This window comes from Cricetulus griseus, chromosome 3 (genome assembly GCF_003668045.3).
Source record: "Cricetulus griseus strain 17A/GY chromosome 3, alternate assembly CriGri-PICRH-1.0, whole genome shotgun sequence".
Classification (NCBI taxonomy): Eukaryota; Metazoa; Chordata; class Mammalia; order Rodentia; family Cricetidae; genus Cricetulus; species Cricetulus griseus.
This window is the reverse complement of record NC_048596.1, coordinates 223,845,275-223,867,212: the sequence shown is the minus strand read 5'-3', so window position 1 is coordinate 223,867,212 and position 21,938 is coordinate 223,845,275. Positions and strand designations below refer to the sequence as shown.

Below are 21,938 nucleotides of genomic sequence, written 5' to 3'. Positions count from 1 at the left end.
AGGTCTTATGCAGGTTCCCCATTTGTCAGACCTGACTCAGTGATCTCTCACTAACTTGGGTCAGCTGATTCTGTGGGTTCCCCCATCATGGTCTTAACTCATTTGTTCATATATTATGGTTCCTTCCTCACTTTGATTGTACTCCAGGAACTTGGCCCATTGGCTAGTTGTGGATTTCTGCATCTGCTTCCATACTATGACTTATATCAAGAACTTAGGATATATCACCTATGACAGTTCTTTTAGCACAACTCAGTGGATAGAAGTGACTAGTGAGGAAGTCTTAGGATAGTTTTCCCCACTTCTGTCAGTGTTGAAACTCTCAGGACTCCGTCATGGAAGGTAAAAGCATAAATACACTGGATGAACAGTGATTGGATTTTCTTAAATCACTGAGTAAAAATTGTTTATCATACCATAAACAGATGGAAAGGAAAGCCTATCTCTCCAGCCTTCTAGATATTCCAGAAGAATGACACATGTATAGGATGTTTGTTCTGTAAGCTTTCACGGTAAATTTGAATCCTTGGCCCAATGTGCTATGCTGCTCACCAGTCTATATGAGCAAAGGCTCTTTGGCAAACTGGAATTTATTCAGGGAAATCCAGCCAGCTTCAATAATAGCCTTAGACAGTTATATTAATAAAAGTAAGTGTTCCTGTCACTAACATCCAAAGTATTCCAAGACTTTGTGAAAAGATGTTTGGAATATTTATGGCTTTGAATTACTTGAACTATTTTTAGTCATATTAGAGAATAGAGCTAGAGCTATAAGATGCATAGAAGTAGAGAACTCTCTTTTAAACACAAAGAAATGTTATTATAATTTGTCTTCTGCACAATTAGAAATCAATCGAGTAACAGTGACTTTTCTATGTAAATAAATCTTTGACACCTACAACTTTTTGTTGGCAGATTTTTTTGTTTTCTTTAATAACAAGCTTTTTTTCACACCCCCATAATAACATATGTTTGAGGTAAAATCTGAAGAAGCAGTGACCCTGAAATCCAAAAGGGCTAAAGTACTAGGAAATCAATCTTTACACAGTCATCTAAGGAAGAACTAAGAGACCATGAGATATTTCTATTCCCTTTTTTTCTAAGAATATAGTGCCTGCTACTGAATGAGGAGTTAACTGCAGCTAAATTAGGGGAACTTCAAGTACAGGAACTATATACTTTTCTTCTATCCAAACTCAGTTGCACCTTATTCTATTTTCTGAAAAATGGAAGACCATACTTAGCATCTGTGTACTTAGAGATTTAAAACAATGAAGACATAGCAATCTCTGGAAAGTGTAAATCTGCCTGCCTGCCTGCCTGCCTGCCTGCCTGCCCTGCCTGCCTGCTGCCTGCCTGCCTGCCTAGGCTATGTCAGTAACTAGTGTAGATGTTCTGAACACCCTCTTTATGCTTCTATTCCTTTTACTGGAAATAAACATTAAACTAGATAGCTGTTTCTAAGATCTACTTCTTTCTTTAATCCAACATTAGAAGTTGATCATGAGGAAACCAGAAGCAATACTTGTCCAAAATCACAGTATAATTAAAATTTGTCACTTTGCCCAAACCATGTAATTTTGGGGGTCAGTTTTTCCTCTTTCACAGCTTTCTCGTGGCTGACTGAGCAACCACATTCTCACTGTATAGACATTTACCAAAGCCTGTCATCAAAGTTTGCTTACAAAGAAGTTTAGATCATTAGGAATGTAGATTACAGTGCTGCTTCCTACAAGAAAATTTTGTTTTGCTGTCAATCTAAATTGTAAAGTAAAAGCACAAATCTCAAAAAAAAAAAATGAGAGGAATGATTGGGACAAAAGATAGAATCACAATACACATTACACCATCCACTTTCAGAAATTCCATCACCTGGGTGGTCTTCATCGATGCCTCTAAAACAAGGTATCAGCAGGAATAGAAGAACCTACCTGTTTTCTACATGCTGTGTCCTGATTCTGAATTTAACACTGATTCAACATTATTGATTAAATAGACTAAACCAAATATATTTTGTATAACAGCTAAACCACAGCTGTCTTGAATCAGAAATCAGAAAAGTATACTCAGTCCATTCTCAGAAAATGGAATGTTGCATGGACAGTACTTACCACTTGTGTTCCAGATTGGAAAGGTATACTTACAGAATAGAAGGGACAAACAAACAAAACTATAATGTTGTATGTTGAGCAGATGGGGGAAAGCTCTTAGATGAGTTAGACACTCACTTCAAAAACTAGTGTCAGGGTTGGAGAGTTGGCTCAGTAGTTAAGAATGTTGAATGCTCTTGCAAAGAAACTGGGTTCTATTCACAGCATCCACATAGTGGATCAACAACTATTAGTAATGCTGGTCCAAAGGAAAACAACATCCTTTTCTCGCCTCTGCTGACACAAAGGCACATACATATGCATGGACATACATGTAGACAAAACCCATATACATTTTTAAAAATATTAATCAATTGAAAATTTTAAAAACCTATCATTCTGAGACACCATGCCTGACAGCATATTGTGTCCCAGATAGGGGCAAGGAGACATTGAGCTCACAGAGATGTGGTGATCATTTAAGTAGCAAAGGAATAAAGTCACCACAGAGTTGCAGCAAGAAGCAGTTTAGGCAGTAAGGGATCCTTTCATGCATTTTTGTATCTGCTGGGAAACTCTGAGAATGAGTCTAGCATCTGGGAACTCCTTTTTGTGGAGGTACCTAACATTGCTGGCAATGTGTGCCCCAAACTTCTGCCTGACACTTTTCTCCTCCCTTTCTGCTTTGGCCCCCAGGACACTGCATCTCCATGCAAAGTCTGGGATGACTTGTTTTTTCTTTCTCTATTGTTGAATAACATTAAAGTGACAAAACTGGGTTTAAAGTCTTTTTATAGTATTGACACTCTTAGATAGCAACAATTTTTATTTCAGATAAACTTTTAGGGATTTTTTTGCCTTGTAGAGGCATACTATAGAATATACAACTGGGAAAATTTTTGTTGAACCCTAAATAAGAAAGTCAATCAAAATGATTCCATTAAAATTGATTTTCTGTTTAGAGGCCATATAAATGGATGTTTGGAGTATTCAGAGGCCATTCAAATGGTTGAACTTGGATGGTTCTGAGTAATTACTTCAGAAAGACAGTTAAGACAATCAATTCTAAACCCTATTAAAGAGTTCATGGTCATCACTTTCAAAATAGGTCCCTTTTCCCTACCTCCTCTCCAGAGACCCATTGAGGCAGCTTAGCATGTGGTGAGTGTGTCAATACTGCCTTCCCTTTGCTCAGTGTCATTTGTTAAAAGATTGAAGTCATAATGTAGCCCACCCCCCACCAGCCTCAAAAGGAAATCTGCCTAGAGTGTGTTTACAATCAAGGCTTCCTAGAAAAGCATGATAAACTAAAGATAGATGATAATCCTTAACATTTGTAAATGACTTTTTGTGTATTTTATGTGTGTTTAATCCTAATGTTAACCCCACATTCCAAATAAGAATGAGAGACTTAAATGTGTAAAGTAATTTGTCAAACATTCCATCAAACTGAGACTCTAATAAGTGACAAGTAACTGATATAGTCTAAGGATCTTGATTGGGGTCATTTTCTCTACCAGTTAAAGAATTAAAAGGCAAGAAAAGTCTCAGATCTGGGCTGTGGTGGCGCACGCCTTTAATCCCAGCATTTGGGAGGCAGAGGCAGGCAGATCTCTGTGAACTTGAGACCAGCCTGGTCTACAAGAGATAGTTCCAGGATAGGCTCCAAAGCTACACAGGGAAACCCTGTCGTGGGGGGAGAAAGAGAGAGAGAGAGAGAGAGAGAGAGAGAGAGAGAGAGAGAGAGAGAGAGAGAGAGAGAGAGAGGAGGGAGAGAAAGAGGGGGAGAGTGAGAGAAATCTCAAGTGAGACAGGAACACCACAGACAGGAGCAGAGAGAATCAGTAGTTGAAGAAATGCATTTATGGGGACTGGGGAACATATGCATGCTGCAGACATACAGAGGAAGAAATCTTTTACAAAGCAGAGGGAAGACCCAGGAAGATGAAAACCCATCTCTTATAAACGACTGGGGTTTTTTAAGTTCTCTAAAGAGTTTTCCTCCACTACTTTAGAATTGGTCTATTTGAAGAAAGATAGGATGGTTTATTGGCCCAAAACTGTTGCATAACATGTCTTGATCTGGCCTTGAACTTGGTGAGCCAGTTCATTAACAGAAGGCCTGCTGCTGGAAAACAAAAGCCTACAAGGCCTGCTTTTAACTGCCTGGCTTCTGTCTCAAGTCAGACAGTGAGGAAGAAACCAGGCATCTTGGAAGTTCACTAGCACCCCTCTCTCTACCTGGTTATCTTTCTAACTCCTCCTAGTCCTTCACTCCCCAATCTCAAAAGTTACCCTGAGGGATTTGAGAGTGTCAATCACTTTCAGCTGTTTCTAACTGACAAAAGGGATGACAAGGACAGGTAGTAGTCAGAGTGCCTCAGAGAGAGGTATATCTAAGGGATGATTATGGCTATGATCCACAGCATAAGATGGCCATGTGGTGGTACTTTGTATCTTTGGAGTTTGCCATGTTGGAGGTAGGATCTGTAACACATTTTTTTAAAAGGTTAAATAGTTAGTAGTCCTATAATTCCTACTATTATTGCAGTTAGAAAAATAGCTGGGGTAGTTTTGACCTTATTAGAAGAAGACAAAAACCATCCAAAAAGTTCTCAGCAGTCTTTGTCATAGGTATCAGTGAGATACCTATGCCACCACCATCTACCATAAGATATACTCCATGGGACCTGGAGAGATGACTCAGAGGGTAGGAGCACTTGCCGCTCTTATAACCTGGATTTGATTCCCAGCAACCACATGGCAACTCAAAATTGTCTATAACTACAATTTGAGGAGCTCCTGGTGCCCTCTTCTAGCCTCTGAAAGATCAGGCATACACACAATGCATATACATGCAGGCAAGACACCCATACACATAAAATTAAATTAAAATAGTTATTTTTCAAAAAGATGTACTCCATGGGGGAGGCCATTCATTCTACCTCAATAGTTCAAAGAGCCATTTTAAGTTTAGCCAATTTAAGTTCAGAAGTCAGTCATTAAGTTTCTTGTACTCTAGCCTCATAGGGAATATCAAGAGATGGGTTAATGAGGAATTCTTCCACATTATGATAAACATAATTCCTATTGTGCAGCTGACTGGACTGTGTATCAGAACTTTCTCACCAGAATCTTGTTGAAGGATTAAATAGAAGAAATGGTCTTCTGTATGTCTAGATTGACTTAAGTTGTGTTTGACAGATCAAAATGTAACTGTGCAATAAGCTGCTTGATACATAGATCTCCTGCATAAGGAGCAAACACCTGGAAACATTGTGAGAGATGTCAGTTAAAGTAATTGTCCTTTTGGGAATGCCTTTCCAGAAATATATGTCTCTGATGACATACCAGATGTCCAGTAGAGGCAAACATGACATACATTGTCCAGTAGAGGCAAACAGAATGAGCAAAACCTGAGTAAAATCAAGATACTATTTGTTGATTTCACAACCAGATATCTGTATCTAATTCACAATCTAAAGAGGAGTATCTTTTTTTATTGGCTTGTCCAGCAGTATCCTAGGGACACCATTTAGCTATTTTTGAATAATTTCCCAAACCTATGAGTTTGACAACAGGGTATCAAGGAGCCTCCTTTAATTGGGAAATGTGGGCAGTTAGGACTTAGGACATAACTACATGGGATTTTCTGGAAAGATCATGAATGAAATAAAGAAATAGCCAGTGTTACTTAGAAAACTGTCACATCTGCCTTGAAAATTCAGGAGATACGTCTATGTGGCTCCAAAATTTTATTACACAATTTCCACTATTTCAAGTGTGCTGGCTTTTTTTTTTTTTGGAGTGATGGGGAACAATTGTAATGGTGCTTATAAATATTAGCTCTCAAGAGTTCATAGGTGGTAATAAAAAGTCTGAAGTAAATAAAGTCTTTATGTCAGCTTAACATTATGGTTTCCATAGCCAAAGGACTTCCCTCTTCATTTTACTTTGTAAAGTCCAGAGTGTGGAAGTAAGGATAACATCTTCCTTCAGTTCCTTAAAAACAAAGACAAACTTGCTCTGTTTATGTTGCAAATGTCCCCTTGTGGAGCTCAGACTAGCAGTGTACAAGGGATCATCCATTAAAAATTATAATAAAAGAACATTGGTGCCACTAATATGGATTGAGTCATGAGGTTAGGTTGAAATTTAGCCAGACTAACATTATAGGGCCTATGTCCTTATGAATGAATACAAGTTGACATACTACCTGAACAAAACCACACTACTGAGACTGAAGAAATTGTCCTGACCTAGAAGCATCTAAGAATTATTTGTAATAGCCAGAACCTGGAAACAACCTAGATGCTGCTCAACTGAAGAATGGATAGAGAAAATGTGGTACATTTACACAATGGAGTACTTCTCAGCGGGGGAAAAAAAATGGAATCTTGAAATTTGCAGGCAAATGGATGGAACTAGAAGAAACCATTCTGAGCGAGGTAACCCAGTCACAAAAAGACAGGCTTTGTATGCACTCACTCATATGTGGATTTTAGACATAGAGTAAAGGATTACCAGCCTGCAGCCCAGGCTGCCGGAGAGGCTGGTAAACAAGGAGGACAGTAAGAGAGACATACACAGTCCCCTGGAGAAGGGGAAAGGGACAAGATCTCCTAAGCAAATTTGGAGCATGGTGGGGTGGGAAAACTAGGAGAATGAGAATGGGAGAAGGGGAGGGGTGAGGAGGACATGATGGGGCAGAGAGGTTGAGTTGGGGGAAGAACAGAAGAGAGCAAGATAAGAGATACCATAATAGAGGGAGACATTATAGGTTTAAAGAGAAATCAGGCACTAGGGAAATGTCTGGAGAGCTACAAAGATGACACCCACTAACAATATAAGCAACAGAGGAGAGGCTACCTTAAATGCCCTCTCCTGATAATGAGATTGATGGATAATTCATATGCCATCATATAACCTTCATCCAGCAGCTGGTGGTAGTAGAAGCAGACCCCATAGCTAAATCTTGAACTGAACTGAAATCCAGATGCAGAGAAGGAGGACTGATGAGCAAAGGGGTCCATACCAGGCTGGTGAAACCCACAGAAACCGCTGACCTGAACAAGGGAGAGAACTCTTGGTCCCTAGACTAGGAAACCAGCATGGGACTGATAGAGACCCCCTGAATGTGGGTGTCAGTGAGGAGACCTTGGAAATCTATGGGGTCTCTTGTAGTGGATCAGTACTTATTGCTACCATAGGAATGGACTTTAGGTGCCCATCCCACATGGAGGGATACTCGCTGAGCCTAGACACAAGGGGGCTGGTCTAGGTCCTATCCCAAAGAATATGACAGACTTTGAAGACCCCCCCCCCATGGAAGGCCTCACCATCCCTGGGGAGCAGAAAGGGTATGGGATAGGTAGGGCATTAGTTGGTGGGGGGGAGGAAATGGGAGGAGGGGAGGGAGAGGAACCTGGGATTGACATGTAAAATAATTTTATTTCTAATAAAAAAGGGGGGGAAGAATCCAGTGTGCTAAAATTGAAGTTCATAGGAAAATGGATATCAATTTAGCCTATTCTCTGCCACCAGACACCCAATCAAAGTGCCATTCTGTCCTCAAGAGACTCTATATTATGAGATAACCTTGTATTAGAAACTTTGTTTTAATGAGATCTCAGTACTTTAGAAACTAAATCCTCTTAAATTGGATTTAAGACAGAACTGCCATATACAACAAACACTTAACTCTGTGGTGTCTTTCTTATTGTTGTTAGGATACCTTGATTCACTTCCTCTTTACAGAACACCCATTATTGCCAGCCCTACTGACATCTAATCTACCTCACCAGGATGACTTAGGAAAGTGCCTGGCCAGTAAGTTGGGCCAGTCACAGGAACCTTAGGGAAGTCATTCAGTGTCGCCTTCTTTACTGGCTTGTTTTTTTTCACCCTAGTTACATTTTTGTTTTTTACTTATGAGAAAAATTTGGCCCTCCTTCTCTAGACTTAGTGTTTGAAACATAGAAAATGTAAACAAATCCTGTTTGCTTATTACCTTTTATTTCAAAGGTCAAGCAGCATTTCTGTAACAAGAGAACCTGCTTTCTTCCTTAACACTGTCCCCTGTGGGACCTGAACAAGCATGCACCTCAGCAGTAAGCTTTCCTTTCTAACACTGGGAACTGGGGCAGGAGAGTCAAAGAAATAGCTAAATGTAGCAATTGTCCCATGAGGGGGAAAAGATGACATCAAAAATCTTCAGATACTTTTACAAGTGTCAGACATTTTAAAGGATTTAGCGTAAGTGGATTATTCCAGAGAGTCCATAAGAGGAGAGAGCAGACCCTTGCAGTTTCATCCTTGACCTCTTAGGTGAGAGCCACACTTGGAATTGGCTTACAAAAGAGTTAGAGTACACACCTCAGGCCTCACTTTCTTTGCCAGAGGGCTAGAAAATGCAGGTTTAATAGAGGTTTTTAAAAACAAAAACAACTACAAAAATCAAAAAAAAAAAATATGTGTGTTTTCCTGGTAGAAGATTTAGAAGACAAGCCTTTCTTCAGAAAACTCTGAGACTTAGAGAGAATGGCTCCTCCTCCAAGGGAAGCTCCCAGGTCAGGAAGAAACTGACTTCAGCCTACTTCTCCTGGGCAGTTAATAGAAGTGTGTTCATACTTTTCAGGTGAAATCTGAGGGGATCTGTATGTTGCCACTTAGCTGGATGAGATCAACACTCCTGTCCCAGTTTAGCTGAGAAGTTCTAATTTGCTGTGGAGGAATGGTCCTGTCTGGAGTGATTCAGGGTTGTTGGAAAGCACTGGGCCCCAGTTCCAGGCAGCCAGAGGAACAAGTATGGCATTTGGTAATTCAGATAGTGGTGCCTACATGATTCAAGTTCTAAAAGCAAATAGCATATCTCCGTTTTCTATGTAGTGGCCAGATGGTAGTACTTTGTATGTCAAGGTGCCAGCTATATCAAACTCTAAGCTAATTGGCTATGGTTTCATTAAAAATTGATTCATACAGGATGATGGATGGGGGGCGCAGCTGCTGTTTTAGCTATGAAAATAGCACTTTTAAAAGGAAAGGAGTATTGGGGGTGACTGAGAGATATGTAAAACAAGTTAGGTTTGGGTTACAAAAAGATATTTAGGTGACACAGAAGGATCCTCAAGCATCTCTCATGCTTTTAAGGTAAGATTAAACCTATCAGGTGCTTTGAGAGATGGCCTTTCTATGCTGTATATGGTAGGCAGTGCCTTGGAAAACTGCACTTCTGCCAGTGATTCTCATGAAGTTTCCTGCATCTTTTGCTTGTTTTGTGTGTCTTTGAGACAAGATTTTGCTGTGTATCCCTGTCTGACCTCAAACTAGTGGAGATTCTCTTGTCTCAGCCTTCCTTTGCTGGAATTATAGTACTTAGGTGAATGGAAACAGTGTAAAATGGGAGAGGTGGAAGGCTAGGTTAGAAGAGTCAGCTTGTAAAATTATGTCATCTTATAGAAAGGGCATAGAAGCCGTGGAATGTAATGCTACTTTTATTTCTTCTTGTTTTCTTTTTCTTATTTTGAGGGTTAAAAGTAATTTTTTTCAAAAAAAGGAGAGGGTATGCAAAACAAGCCCTCTAATTTCTTGCAGCTTCTTACTTTAGCTAAATAAGGCTTGCTTTATTTGTCACTGTTTTCATGCCTTCCATTCCTGTCTCTGCTTATGCCACTACAGCCCTCCCAGTTCCCTATCCAAGCACAGAAAAGCCACAGTAATTCAATCATAAGCAAGAACACATGAATATGTTTAGCAGATAGGGGACCAAGTTTAAAATATTAGCTTGTGAAAATAATAGTATCCCTTTTAAAATCATACCTCACATCTCCCCTAAGCAAACCTCATGTTAAGAACACAGTAGAATGAATCAACACATAGGGCACTTAGCCACCAACACCAGGAGTTAATAACCGTGCATCTGATGTGTTTTAATTGGCAAGTGCATGTCTTCTGGTAGGTAGATTTGGCTGAGGTGAGGGCTGCTTCTTTGACTCTCCAGAGTACCAAATAGCTTCCCGAAGCATCTCTGTACTTTCTAAGAATAGCATTTGGCCCATTTTTTTAATCTCAAAACACTAAAGGTTTAGTCACATTCTAAACCATTAAGCAACACACTTGTCTTTTTAAAGATGGATCCTAACATTGCCTTTAAAAATTAATTGGGACTTTTGAGGGCTTTTAAAAACCTTTAACTACTTGGTAAAAAGTTAAAATAGATGGTCTTGGCAAAGGCAAAGCCAGAAATTTATAGGTGAAACCATAGTGAATTGCAGATTCATTGAGCATAAAATGAACCATGTAGATCAAGAACCTTTAAAAACCTTAGATCAAGACTCCTTAAATAGTAGCTAAAATTGAGGGAGGAAATAGATCTCAAGAGAAACTGGGTGTTTGTGAAGTATCCCCTTTTTTTGGCTTAAACTGGCTTAAATTCAAGATCCAGTTGCAATCCTACTTCAGTTAACAGTCACATGATTTGCTCATAAATGTGGATATCAAAAAATTAAAATCTTCATTCACAGTAAGAAAAACATCAGGTTTACTGATTTAGCCTTCCAGGGCTCTCTTTGGTCCCTTGATCTCCCAGCCCTTCAAAATTCAAAGGCAGCTTGTAAAGAAAATTTTAGTTTACATGATAACTATTGACATCATGAATTCCAGTGTAGCTTGAATTGAATTTATCTGCCAGGACTATTACTTTGGTGTGTGTGTTGGGGGTGGGGGGACAGTGATGACACAAGTGCAGCATGCAGTCATTAAATTGTCATTCTGTAACTGATTTTAAGTATGCATTTGCTTCAGTTTAGAAAATAAAGTAGATTTCCTATGGTTATGTTAAATAACCTTGAAAACATGGATAAGCATCTTGAGTTCATTTATGGTAGACACCTAACTAGTACATAACACAGTAAGCTTCAAATCTGAAATACTTGTTTTTAAAACTACTTTAGCAACAGAAAAATTATTTTCCCCTTCTCAGACTTCAAGATGCATGGCTATTTATTATATTTTTTTAATGTAGTGCAATTTTCCATATTAAAGTGTTGGTTTAAGAATATGTACATTCCATGAAACATAAATTATGAGATAAGAATTATGAGATATAAGATATGAATTTTTAATTCTGAGTTATGAATTATGAATCATGAAACATGAATCATTAATTAGGAAATATGAAACATAAAACATGAAATATCAATTCTGATATATGAATTCTGAATCATGAAATATGATTATGAAATATGAATTCTGAATCATGAATTATGAAAAATGAAATGCAGAATAGGTATTATGAAATATGAAATATAAGATAAGAAATTAGAATTATGAAATATAAATTATTAATTATGAATTCTTAATTATTGAGCTATGAATCATAAGATTTGACATGTGAATTATGAAAGTATGAAATATGAACTATGAAAAATGGATTATGGGGTATGGATTATGAATTATGAAATATGAAATAAAAATCATGAATTATGATTTTAAAATATGAAACATGAACTATGAATACTGAAATATAAATTGTAAAATGAGATATTAATTATGAATTGTAAAATGTGAATTATGAATTGTGTTTATGAGATATGATTTATGAATTATTAATCATATATTTTGAATTATGAAATTTGTAATATGGATTATGAATTATGAGTCATAAAAATGAATTATGAAAGATGAAATATGAAAAAAAATGTACATTCCAAATAGGCCATTTTTCAATATAGGAGTGTTCGTCTTTGTACAAGACTGGTGACTGCAGGAGGTATATGAGGCCTGTTTCCTTGATACCAGCAGCACATGAGGCTGGCTCCAGTCACTGAGAATGGATGTTGTCAGCATGTGACCTTCAGTGGCCAGTATTGCCTTACTGTCTCCTGACTACCCAGAGATGTTCTTCTTGAAGCTGAGCACAGGTTACCTTCATATAGAGTGTGTACCCCCAAGTCTCTTCCATGCTTATGGTTATGTTCCCTTCTTTAAAGTTTACCAGCAGAATTAGTTCTTAGTGAGTCGTTAGTGGTCTGTAAACACAGAAGCTCAAATGCTAACACGTATACCAGTGTGTGCCCTAAATATGGTATCGGATAGGTAGGGTATTAGTGGAGGGCAGGGGAGGGAGAGGGAATGGGGATTGACATGTAAAACAATCTTGTTTCTAATTTAAATAAAAAATTTAAAAATATATATACACATTATCAAAAGAGTAACCAGTAAAGGAAATACTAGACTCTACATGAATCAGACACTATGACACTGAGTTCTAGGATCACTCTTCAAAATTTACCATTGTGCCAGTTCCTGTGAATGTCAAAAGCCCTACTGAAGGATAGTGAGGAAGGGTTGATAAATGAACACATGAAGGATGATTAGATGTTTTTTTCTGCTCTGACATTTATTAACTCAGTGAGTTGTTGAAATTGTTGTAATCGGGATGCCATAGGTAACCAGGATATTGTGTTTGTCTTTTCTATACTTGAGCTTTGCCAAAAGGCCAAACATGTATGTTACCACTGACATTAACTCCTGAATGAGTAGGTAAGTGTGAGACAAATTATAAAGTGTAAGTGCTCATTAGACACTGTCAAGTGAGCAAATTAGAAAAATATGAAGCCTCAAAAAATGCCAGTATAGAGCAGAAATAGAAGAGCTGGGGCTTGTTGAAACACATGGCTCAGACTACATACATCTCTGGTGATCTTCAGAGTCCCTGAGATACTTGTTGCTCTTCTTTGAAGGAGATCAAGGCTTTTCTTGATACCGCATGGAAGAGGAGTTCTAGGAATGAACACTGCCACGAGAGGTCTAACCCCCTGTTATGTGTTGCAGCCACTGATCATGGAAGAGCATCTAGCTATTGGAGGTGTTTAACCATCCACCTTGAAAAACTGGTATTGAAGCAGAACATACAGAAGGAGGGAGGCTTGGCCCTTGAATTTGGTGCCTGAGCCATATGGTATTACATCTGACCTCAAAATGAATTGAGTACACTTCAGACATGAGTTACAGCTGGCGTGGGGAAATCTAAGAATGGGTGGGTCCCTTACCAGCTGTACTTACAGTTAGGCCCAGCAAAAAAGACAGTTTTATGCTTGTTTAAGCCTTCATGGGTTATCTGAAATCTATAGTTTTCCCCTTGTCTTTGCCAAAATTATTTAAATAGTAAGAGAATATTATATTTTTCTCTTTCTTTTCTGAGATACTCTCTACTGATCAATCACTCTAATATTTTAAATTAATATTAGGACATAGGTAGGTAAAAAAAAGTCCATAGTAAACTAAAAGAGTACTCAACAGTCTTTAAATATATTCTAATTCTGGAAGTATACAAATCAAAGTCCCACTGGGAGGGAAGCACTAAATTCTGCAACTGTGGTGACTCCTTAAATGTGGATGTCTATATTTACTCTACAAATTTTAAGACAATAAATAGTTTTCATGTGTGTGAAATGAAACGCAAGTCACTTTTAGCATAATAAATGAAAAAAGAGTTTAAATTTTTAAAAATTTAACAAATTTTCCTTTACCAATTTAGAGTGATAAAAAAGAACTAAGATACAAAAAATATTTTTTCCTAAGTAATCCAAGAACAAAACTATGAAACCAAAAGAAAATATAGGATAATATCCCTAGTTTTATTGCCTGTCCTGTGACACCCCTCCCACATTACTAAGATTTGTTTGTTGTGAGAGTACCCAACTGAGGCTGTGATTAAGGACACAAATATAGTCTGGACCATTAATGAGCTATGGTAAGAAACTGTATCCACTTGGAGGTGGGATGACTTTTTGAATTACCTAAAAATCTCCAAATTTACTTGCTAAAATGGCACTACTGGAACTGAGCCACTGGGTTCAGCAAATGAAAGAAGTATGTTACCCATGTCTTCCAGATATTCTTCTATGGTATTATAGTAAAAACAGAGCTTATCTTGGTATAATCGTAAAGAGACCATGTTTAAATTGATGTACAATAAAAGCATTAATGAGCTATGTATATTTTAAAAGAATGCATAGTGATCTGTCCTTGGTTTCACCATAGTGACTGCTCAGATAGAGTGGATGGACCTTAGATAACTTAGAAAGAATGGGAGATTTGGGATAGCTTCCCATTTTCTCACAGCTACCTTCATCCCTTTCCCTTCTACGCCTAGTATCCCATAACTGCTCAAATGCTATCTTAGGGTTTCTATTACTGTGAAGAAACACCATGACCATGGCAACTCTTATAAAGGAAACATTTAACTGGAACTCGCTTACAGTTTCAGAGGTCTAATCCATTATCATCATGATGGGGAGCACAGCAGCATGCAAGCAGAAGTAGTGCTGCAGGAATAGCAGAGAGTCCTACATAGTATAGGCAACAGGAAGTCAATTGAACATCACACTGAGGGAAGCTTGAGCAAAAGTGACCTGAAAGGACACCCCCACAGTGACACACTTCCTTTAATAAGGCCACACCTCCTAATAGTGTCACTCCCTTTGAGGGCCATTTTCTTTCAAACCACCAAAAATGTCAACCTCAAAATTTTCTTAGAAATATTTTAAAAAAGAAAAACACAAGCCACCTGACTTCTGTTCACCAAAGGAAAATTTTTCAACATGGAAAAAATCAGCCAAATTCACACTAAAACACAAATGTCTAAAACAGTCACATACCTCCTTCTTCATAGCTGGCAAATGGAATGCTTAGATCTCAATGGCTCCCAAGGAGTAAGGAATGGCAGTGATTTTGTTTGGATGTCCAAAGTGATAGAGCTTCTTTAATCCTGAGATGACTATGTTGTTGGGTCAGGACTCTTCAAGTAGTCGCAGTGTGGAAGAACATGTGATTCTCTTATCTATAGCATCTGTGTTTGATGTTATTTCTGCTGAGTTCATCATTTTTAATCCCATCATTTCTCCATTCTTTAGGCTAATCTATATATTCTTGGCTCTAAATTTTAATTTTTGACCCTGAACTTTGTTTTGGTTTTTGTTCATTTGGTTTTAGTTTTGTTTGTTTGTTTGTTTGTTTTGAGATAGTCTCACTATGTTGCCTCAGCTGGCCCAGAACCTTGCAGTTAGTCCACAAAGGCCATCAGTGAGGTTTATTACAATGTGAGGTCCCCAAGGCCATAAGTAGGCATGGAAGTAGAAAGGCATTAGACAAAAAGACAATATATGGATATATCTAAACATGATAGCACTTTAGAGGGAAGGAGAAGAAAGGAGAGAGACTTTCCACTAGAATCCAGAGAAGAACTTCTTTGAGCTTGAGAATGAGAGAATAGGGAGAGAAAGAATCCTAGAGACCATGAGAGGGATTGTGGGGGAGAAGCCAGAGAAGCCACTTCACAGACCAGCCTTAATCTCCAGATCAAAGCCCTTGAGAAGTTTCAGACCAATCCCCAGAACAAAGTCTGACCTTTATAGCCTTTTAGGAGTGGTAAGAAGTTTCACTTCACATAATTTAGTTCAGCATAGCATACATGTTAGGGACCTTGGAGGAGCCAGGTACCAATTGGAACCTAAATTACAAAATGAAAGGATGTTACTACACCACAGCACAGACTTGTTAATTCTCCATCCCAGACAGTGCTGCAGGAGATATGGCTATGGAATCTAGCCTAAACGTTCAATTCTGGATTGTAACAATCTCAAGCTTATCAGACAGCCCAGGTCAAAGATAGAATCTTTTCTCTTCATAGTTGTAAAGTTGGGGCAGCAAGACGACTCATTAGGTAAAGGCATATGCAGCCAAACCCAACCATCTGAGTTTGTTCAGTCTCTGGGATTCATGTAATAGAGAATTAATTCCTTTAAGTTGTCCTCTAATCTCCCTCATGCTGCAGTCTGAGCATATAATTAACTCATAAATAAATTTATAAAGGCTTTTGGGGGTAGCTTTTTTGTTTATTTGGGAGTGTTATTTAGTTTTGAGACAGGGTCTCACAATGTAGTCTTGTCTGGCAGTTTGTGAAGTTTTTGTATATTTCTTCTTCCCAAGATGATTATGCCTAGAAATTTTATGGTGATTAACAGATTGTTGATGTTAACCAGTTTCTTTGTAAGTTGATGAAAGGGACAAGCAAGCCTTCAGGTCATTGTAGTAATGGTCTGAGAATGGTAGAGAAAATTGGTTTGAAAGAGGTATCTTCTGGCCTGCTTTGGAGGGATTTTTGGCCTGGGTTTCTATCAGTTCTTAGAAATGAGGAACCCAGAAATGTGCCACAGCCATTATTTATTACATGAGCTAAATTCAGCTCACATCTATTAGGGTGTATGCCCCTTCATATTGGAAGTGTTTTTGTTTTTGTTTTGAGACAGGGTTTCTCTGGGTAGCCCTGGCTATCCTAGAACTCTCTTTGTAGACCAGGCTGACTCAAACTCAGAGATCTACCTGTCTCTGTCTCCTGAATGCTGTGATTAAAGGTTTTCACCACCATTAACTTGAGCCTGGCTCAAGTTAATGTTAAATTGGTTAAAATTAGCTAATCATTTTGTAGCAAACAAGGATTGAATGGTCCTATGCACAGAACTTGGCTTTATAAGATAACGTAAGGCACTATCCCAGCTTTTCAGAACCTTCCTATCTATCCAGATTTCTAAACCTTTAAGCTTAGAAAGTGTTTTATAAGTGTGACATTCTAGAGATACTCTAAGAAAATTATAGATAATATGTTTATGCAAATGTTACTGTGGTTAAGTACTTCTCTTTATTGTAGTTGCCATGGTCCAAGTTGCATTAACACCTTGCCCTCCTTCTTCTACCTCCTACTTCCATTTCTAAATAGCTGTATCCCAAGGAGCCTATGAATTGGTCTCCAATGCAGGTAAAGCTAATAAATATGATTTAGGATGAAAGGCACTGTGTAAATGCTTGAAATGTTGTTATTACTGCTCTCATGTGCTTTATTATTTTTAAATTGTGCATCCTTTTAAGTAGATTATTTGTTCACCACAGTCTCCATTATATCTAAGCAAAGCCGTCACAGAAATTTCTAAAACCTTTTCATTTCTCTCTGTAGGTTGTTGTTTCGTAACATTTTATACAAGAAAAGCTGCACTTGAGGCCCAGAATGCACTGCACAATATTAAAACTTTACCTGGGGTGAGTCGGTTTACTTTTGTACCAAAATCACTTTATTGCTTGAAAATGGTCCTTTCAACTAAAGGTTCTAGTTATGGGTTCTTAGTGCCAAAAATGGCTTTGGTCCTTTGAAGAGTATGTTCTGACCCTTCTGTCCCCTGCGGTCACCAGACTAGCCAGCCAGCCCACAAAGAAGGCTTGCATTAACACTGATGGGAAGAAATCTCAAATAGCATGTCTCCTGGTTTGGAAATCAGAGTGATCCTACTGGGTACAGCAGCTGCCAAAGAGTATGGGGTGGGTTAAGATTTTAAAGGTGGTGGGAACCCACACACACAAGGAAAGCAAATGGAAAAGGAAAAGCTTTTACTCTCCAGGGTCCCCTTTTCAAATCTATTCTTTAGATTTTCATTTGAAAGGACAGAATGTGCTCTGTATAGACATAATATTAAAGCTTCTAATGACTTCTAAACAGTCAGTGGTGGTTAACAAAGTCAATGTTTTAATGCCAAATGTGTGCCTTCATGTTGGTGTAGAACAGAAAATGGAAAGCTTACAGTGCCTGTTTTTTATTTCCTTCCTAGTTATAGCTGATGATTAGTACAGTTATTAGAAATGAACTGATGTTGCTTATGACATCTTTGTCAAGGTTTATCATATTTTTGTGGGATTTTTATACATTGCACAGTAGTACAAATTGTCCTTTACTGTTTATATGGTCTATTTTCTCCATTTACTGAAATGTCAGTGGTGAGTTAATTCAATATCATAATGATACGTGTTTGTTATAATAAAGGACCTGTGGTAAACACTCCAAGTACCATGATTTTATTGAAACATGTTTTGGTGAGGAGAAAAGAAGGACAAAATGCTCCTGGCATTTCAGGGTATAATTTTAGTGTTTGTTTACTTATCTGTCCCTTTACACATATGCAAACCATGTGCATCACATACTGACAGGGTCACACATATGTGTTTTTCCTTCTGCCACCCCAAAAGATAGAATTTGTGTAATTCATGTTAGGCCCACTGAAAAACATGTCTATAGTAGAAAGATGATTAGACTGAGTTACTTGAAGTAGGTTAAACAAAAATTTGAGAAGTCAGATGTGATTAGTAAGATTTAAAGTTACTTGCTACATTTGCCTTTTCACTTGTAGTCATTGGGGATAGAATCTCACAACTTGCATTTATGTGTAGCTGTGTCTTAAAAACATCACTCTTAACAGCTGCAGGGAAGACATGAAAGCAGTTGCCTTTCAGTTGTGAGCCTTTGGTAAACAGGAAGAAATGGGACCAGACATAAAAGATTAATGCATATTCTTAGAGAAAAATATTACAGGGTGCCTTGCTGTTTGATTACAAGCCTTAGAATTAGTCAACATTTCCATAATTCTAAACCAATATACACCTGTTTTCCCACTGTGATGTGAAGTCATGACTTAATTTAGCAGAAACCCTGCTGTGCTAAATCTCTCATTAAATACCTGGTAAGTTCAGTTATTTAAAGTTGTAGCATGACTATTTTAACTGGTTGCCTTCGTATTATAAAATTAATAAGACATTAATGATGCACTTTGCCATATGCCTTTAGTTTCTTTGTGAATAAAAATAAAAGGGACAAAGAAAAGCATATCATCTGCTGACACTTTAAATATTTTCTGGTTGTAATCATTTTCCTGTGGATAAAGTCTGTTACTTGCTGTCTCTTTTCTAACGTGTCCAAAACTTTCAATTTATAACAAGCTCAAATAGTACATTTTTCTTTCTTTCTTGTACAGTTCATGTTTTGTATCCTAAGGAAATTTTATCATACAGTAGAACTTGACTGATGTCCGGGGTTTTCTTTTGGTCTGAAGTACCAGTTTCCCATCTTGAAGGAAACAAAGAACTTGGTTAGTACAGGAGGGAAAAAACCAATAGGACTATCTGTCAGGCAGTTTGATGTGTCTGCTCTTTGAACTTTGAAGCACCCTCCTTTTCATTAAGTAGGATGTGACTGAGGTAAAGAGTTGGGGACCTGGTAACCCAAGATGTATATCTTAGGCCTGTTCTGAGAAATGTGTAACTAAGAAAACCCCTAGATTTTGTATCTCCATGGTCAACACAAACCCCTAGAAATAGAGTAGTAGAAACAAAGGAAGCTAATCCTGAAACTCCACCCTGAGAGGAAAGAATGGGTCTAAATTGTTTTTTTCCATTTGATCCGTTGCTCTTCTAGAAGGGGTTACTTAATGCTGAAGCAGCAGATTAATTTACAGTGTTCATTTATTGCTAATACTTCATGAGGTTAATAAATCACAAGTAGTTACTCTTTCCCGGTACTATATAGGAAATAGCAAGGATCAATACTGACAAGGCATCTTCTACTTGGTCTAGTTAAAGGACAGTAAACAATACATACTTGATCTGTACTTTAGTGCTGTTCTACTTCTGACACACTATGGAATTTTTACACACACACACACACACACACACACACACACACACACACACACTTGAGATCCTCGGTAAGTAGTACTCTTATAGTCTGATGGAGAATATTGTAGCCCTGTGTGCACAGGCTAGGATATATAATAAGCCATTGTATTTCCTGCAGCAATTTTGATTGACTTTTCTATTCCTAAGCCATTTATGTTCTTAGGAAAACTTGGATTGCCTCCTATCTCAAGGTGTGACATTCTAGGTCTAAAGAATTGTCTCTTTTCATGATAAGAATACAGTATATCCCAGTTGCAGAGTTCTAGCCTCATTATGTGCAGAGCTTCTGGTTCAATTCTCAATACCATACACACAGAGAATATATCTATCATAATTTTTAAAATCATAATGTCCCAAGGAGAGCAGGGAATGGTATCAGCTCAGGACCCACAAGACCCAAGTTCTCAGCACAAAGGAGAAGGAAATAAATGACAACGACAGGAGATAGAGGATGAGGGAGAAGGGGAAAGGAACAAGGAAAAGTAAGAAGAGGCATTTGTCCAGGAGGGGGTTAACAAAGAACTGCCTCTGAATAAAGAGGAGACAGATGTGGCCCAAAGGCAAATTATGATTTATAAAGGTAAACCTTGTTAGGATGAGTTGTTTGACTTTAATTGTGTATGTTAATTAGGTGAACTAAAGGGGGCTTTTATTTCTGGACTTCAATACTTTGATAACTGGACCTTGATAGTCAGTCTCAGGAGGAGGAAGCAGCCAAATAAGGGAATAAATAGACCTTAGTGGCTAACTTTAGGAATGTAATCTAACAGTTTTCGAAAGACAGAAAGGTGAAGACTAGAGTCCCTTCAGAGGTTTCTATAAGAGCCTTGGCGGGGGAGGAAGGGGATGGGGGAAACATTATGATTAAATTACAATCTCAAAAATAAAAAACAACAACAAAAAGATAGTGTCCTTTTTTTCTTTGTTGAGGCAAAAAAATGGCACAGCCCAGACTGGTCTCAAACTTGCCTTAGCCTCCCAGTGCTTGAATTACAGGTTTGTGTAACCACTCTCAGCCATAGTCTCCTTTCAAGCAGCTACAACTAGGAAGCAGGGCAGTGTCATTCAGAAGAAATGTCAGTGTCTACCACTGTGTATTTCAGAGAGGATATTCTTATGATGGCAACCTGGATGCTGTACTTTTGTTTTCACTAATCTAGTTTATTTAGTTCAATTAAAAACTAAAAATAAAGAAATCTGAGGCATAGAAAAACTTCTAACACCTTTTAGTGATCAGATGTTAGAGTCAAATATTCTCATGCCAGTGATAACACTGCCATGTACTACTGTTCTCAAGGTCTTAACACACACTGTCTATGGCAATAAGACTTTTGGATTGAAATCTACAGTGGTTCAGTAGAGAATTCTCTGTATAAATTAATTTAATTAAGGATGTAATAACATAGAATACAATTTTGAGAAAGCTCTTAAACCTTAGCAGCAAAGAAGAATCCGAAATCTAAATGTCTTGTAAAATATTAATCATAAATTGCTTTCAGTCATTTTTATGAATATGCCTTATCCTTTTCTTTTTAGAATCACTACCAATTTTATTAAATGCAGTTTATATTAAGGAGATATTGCCCTACGAGAACATTTGTTTAGAGCACTCCATTTTAGCAGAGGCATACTGAAAGGTGTTTTGTAATAACACATACAGGGTGAGCAACAACTACATATATATTTGAGTTATAAAAACAAATTATCCTGATACAGTAGGAAGAAGCTGAAAGTAAAATAGTCTCCTGGGACACGTATGTTCACCCACATGACAAGAATGGGCCCTTTCCTGGATGCCCTGTAGGAAATAATTTACCCTTGTGGGTAGGTACCTTCCTTCCAAATGGAATTGACTAAGCTATCTATAGAATTGTTTTCATGTCCTTAACAGTAGAATGCTAGAGTTACTCTTTTCTGCAGAACAACTGGGCTCTCCCTGGGACCAAATTCAGTTTTGCCCATTGTAATATATTTTGAGTCACTCATTTCATTGAGGTACTTCTCCTAAATATTAATGTGTGTTTAATGTCCTTGTTCTCAGAGACATGATTATGATTTTACCTTTATCATCATCATTATTTTTGTCATAAAATGTCTCAACTCTTATATCCTCATATCATGTATAACCCCCCCCAAAAAATTCATGTTATTTGAATTAACACTTAACTAGATCAACTTGAGTAAATTTCTTCTCAGGTGTCCTTTATATATTTATGAAAAAATAATGAAAACATATATATAAGTAGGTTTGCATCTCCAAAATTGTGTGCCATGTGAAATATAAAATATGCA

At 37.7% G+C, this 21,938-nt stretch overlaps 1 protein-coding gene across 4 annotated transcripts in view; it reads left to right on the top strand.

The window, feature by feature from the left end:
- Celf2 (CUGBP Elav-like family member 2) overlaps positions 1-21,938 on the top strand; it is a 166,782-nt gene that overhangs the window by 37,607 nt on the left and 107,237 nt on the right. For all 4 annotated transcript variants that reach the window (XM_035442834.1, XM_035442836.1, XM_035442835.1 and 1 more), the window contains one exon: positions 17,104-17,186. In XM_035442834.1, the coding sequence (XP_035298725.1) occupies positions 17,104-17,186 (83 nt within the window). The remainder of the gene's footprint in view (positions 1-17,103; positions 17,187-21,938) is intronic.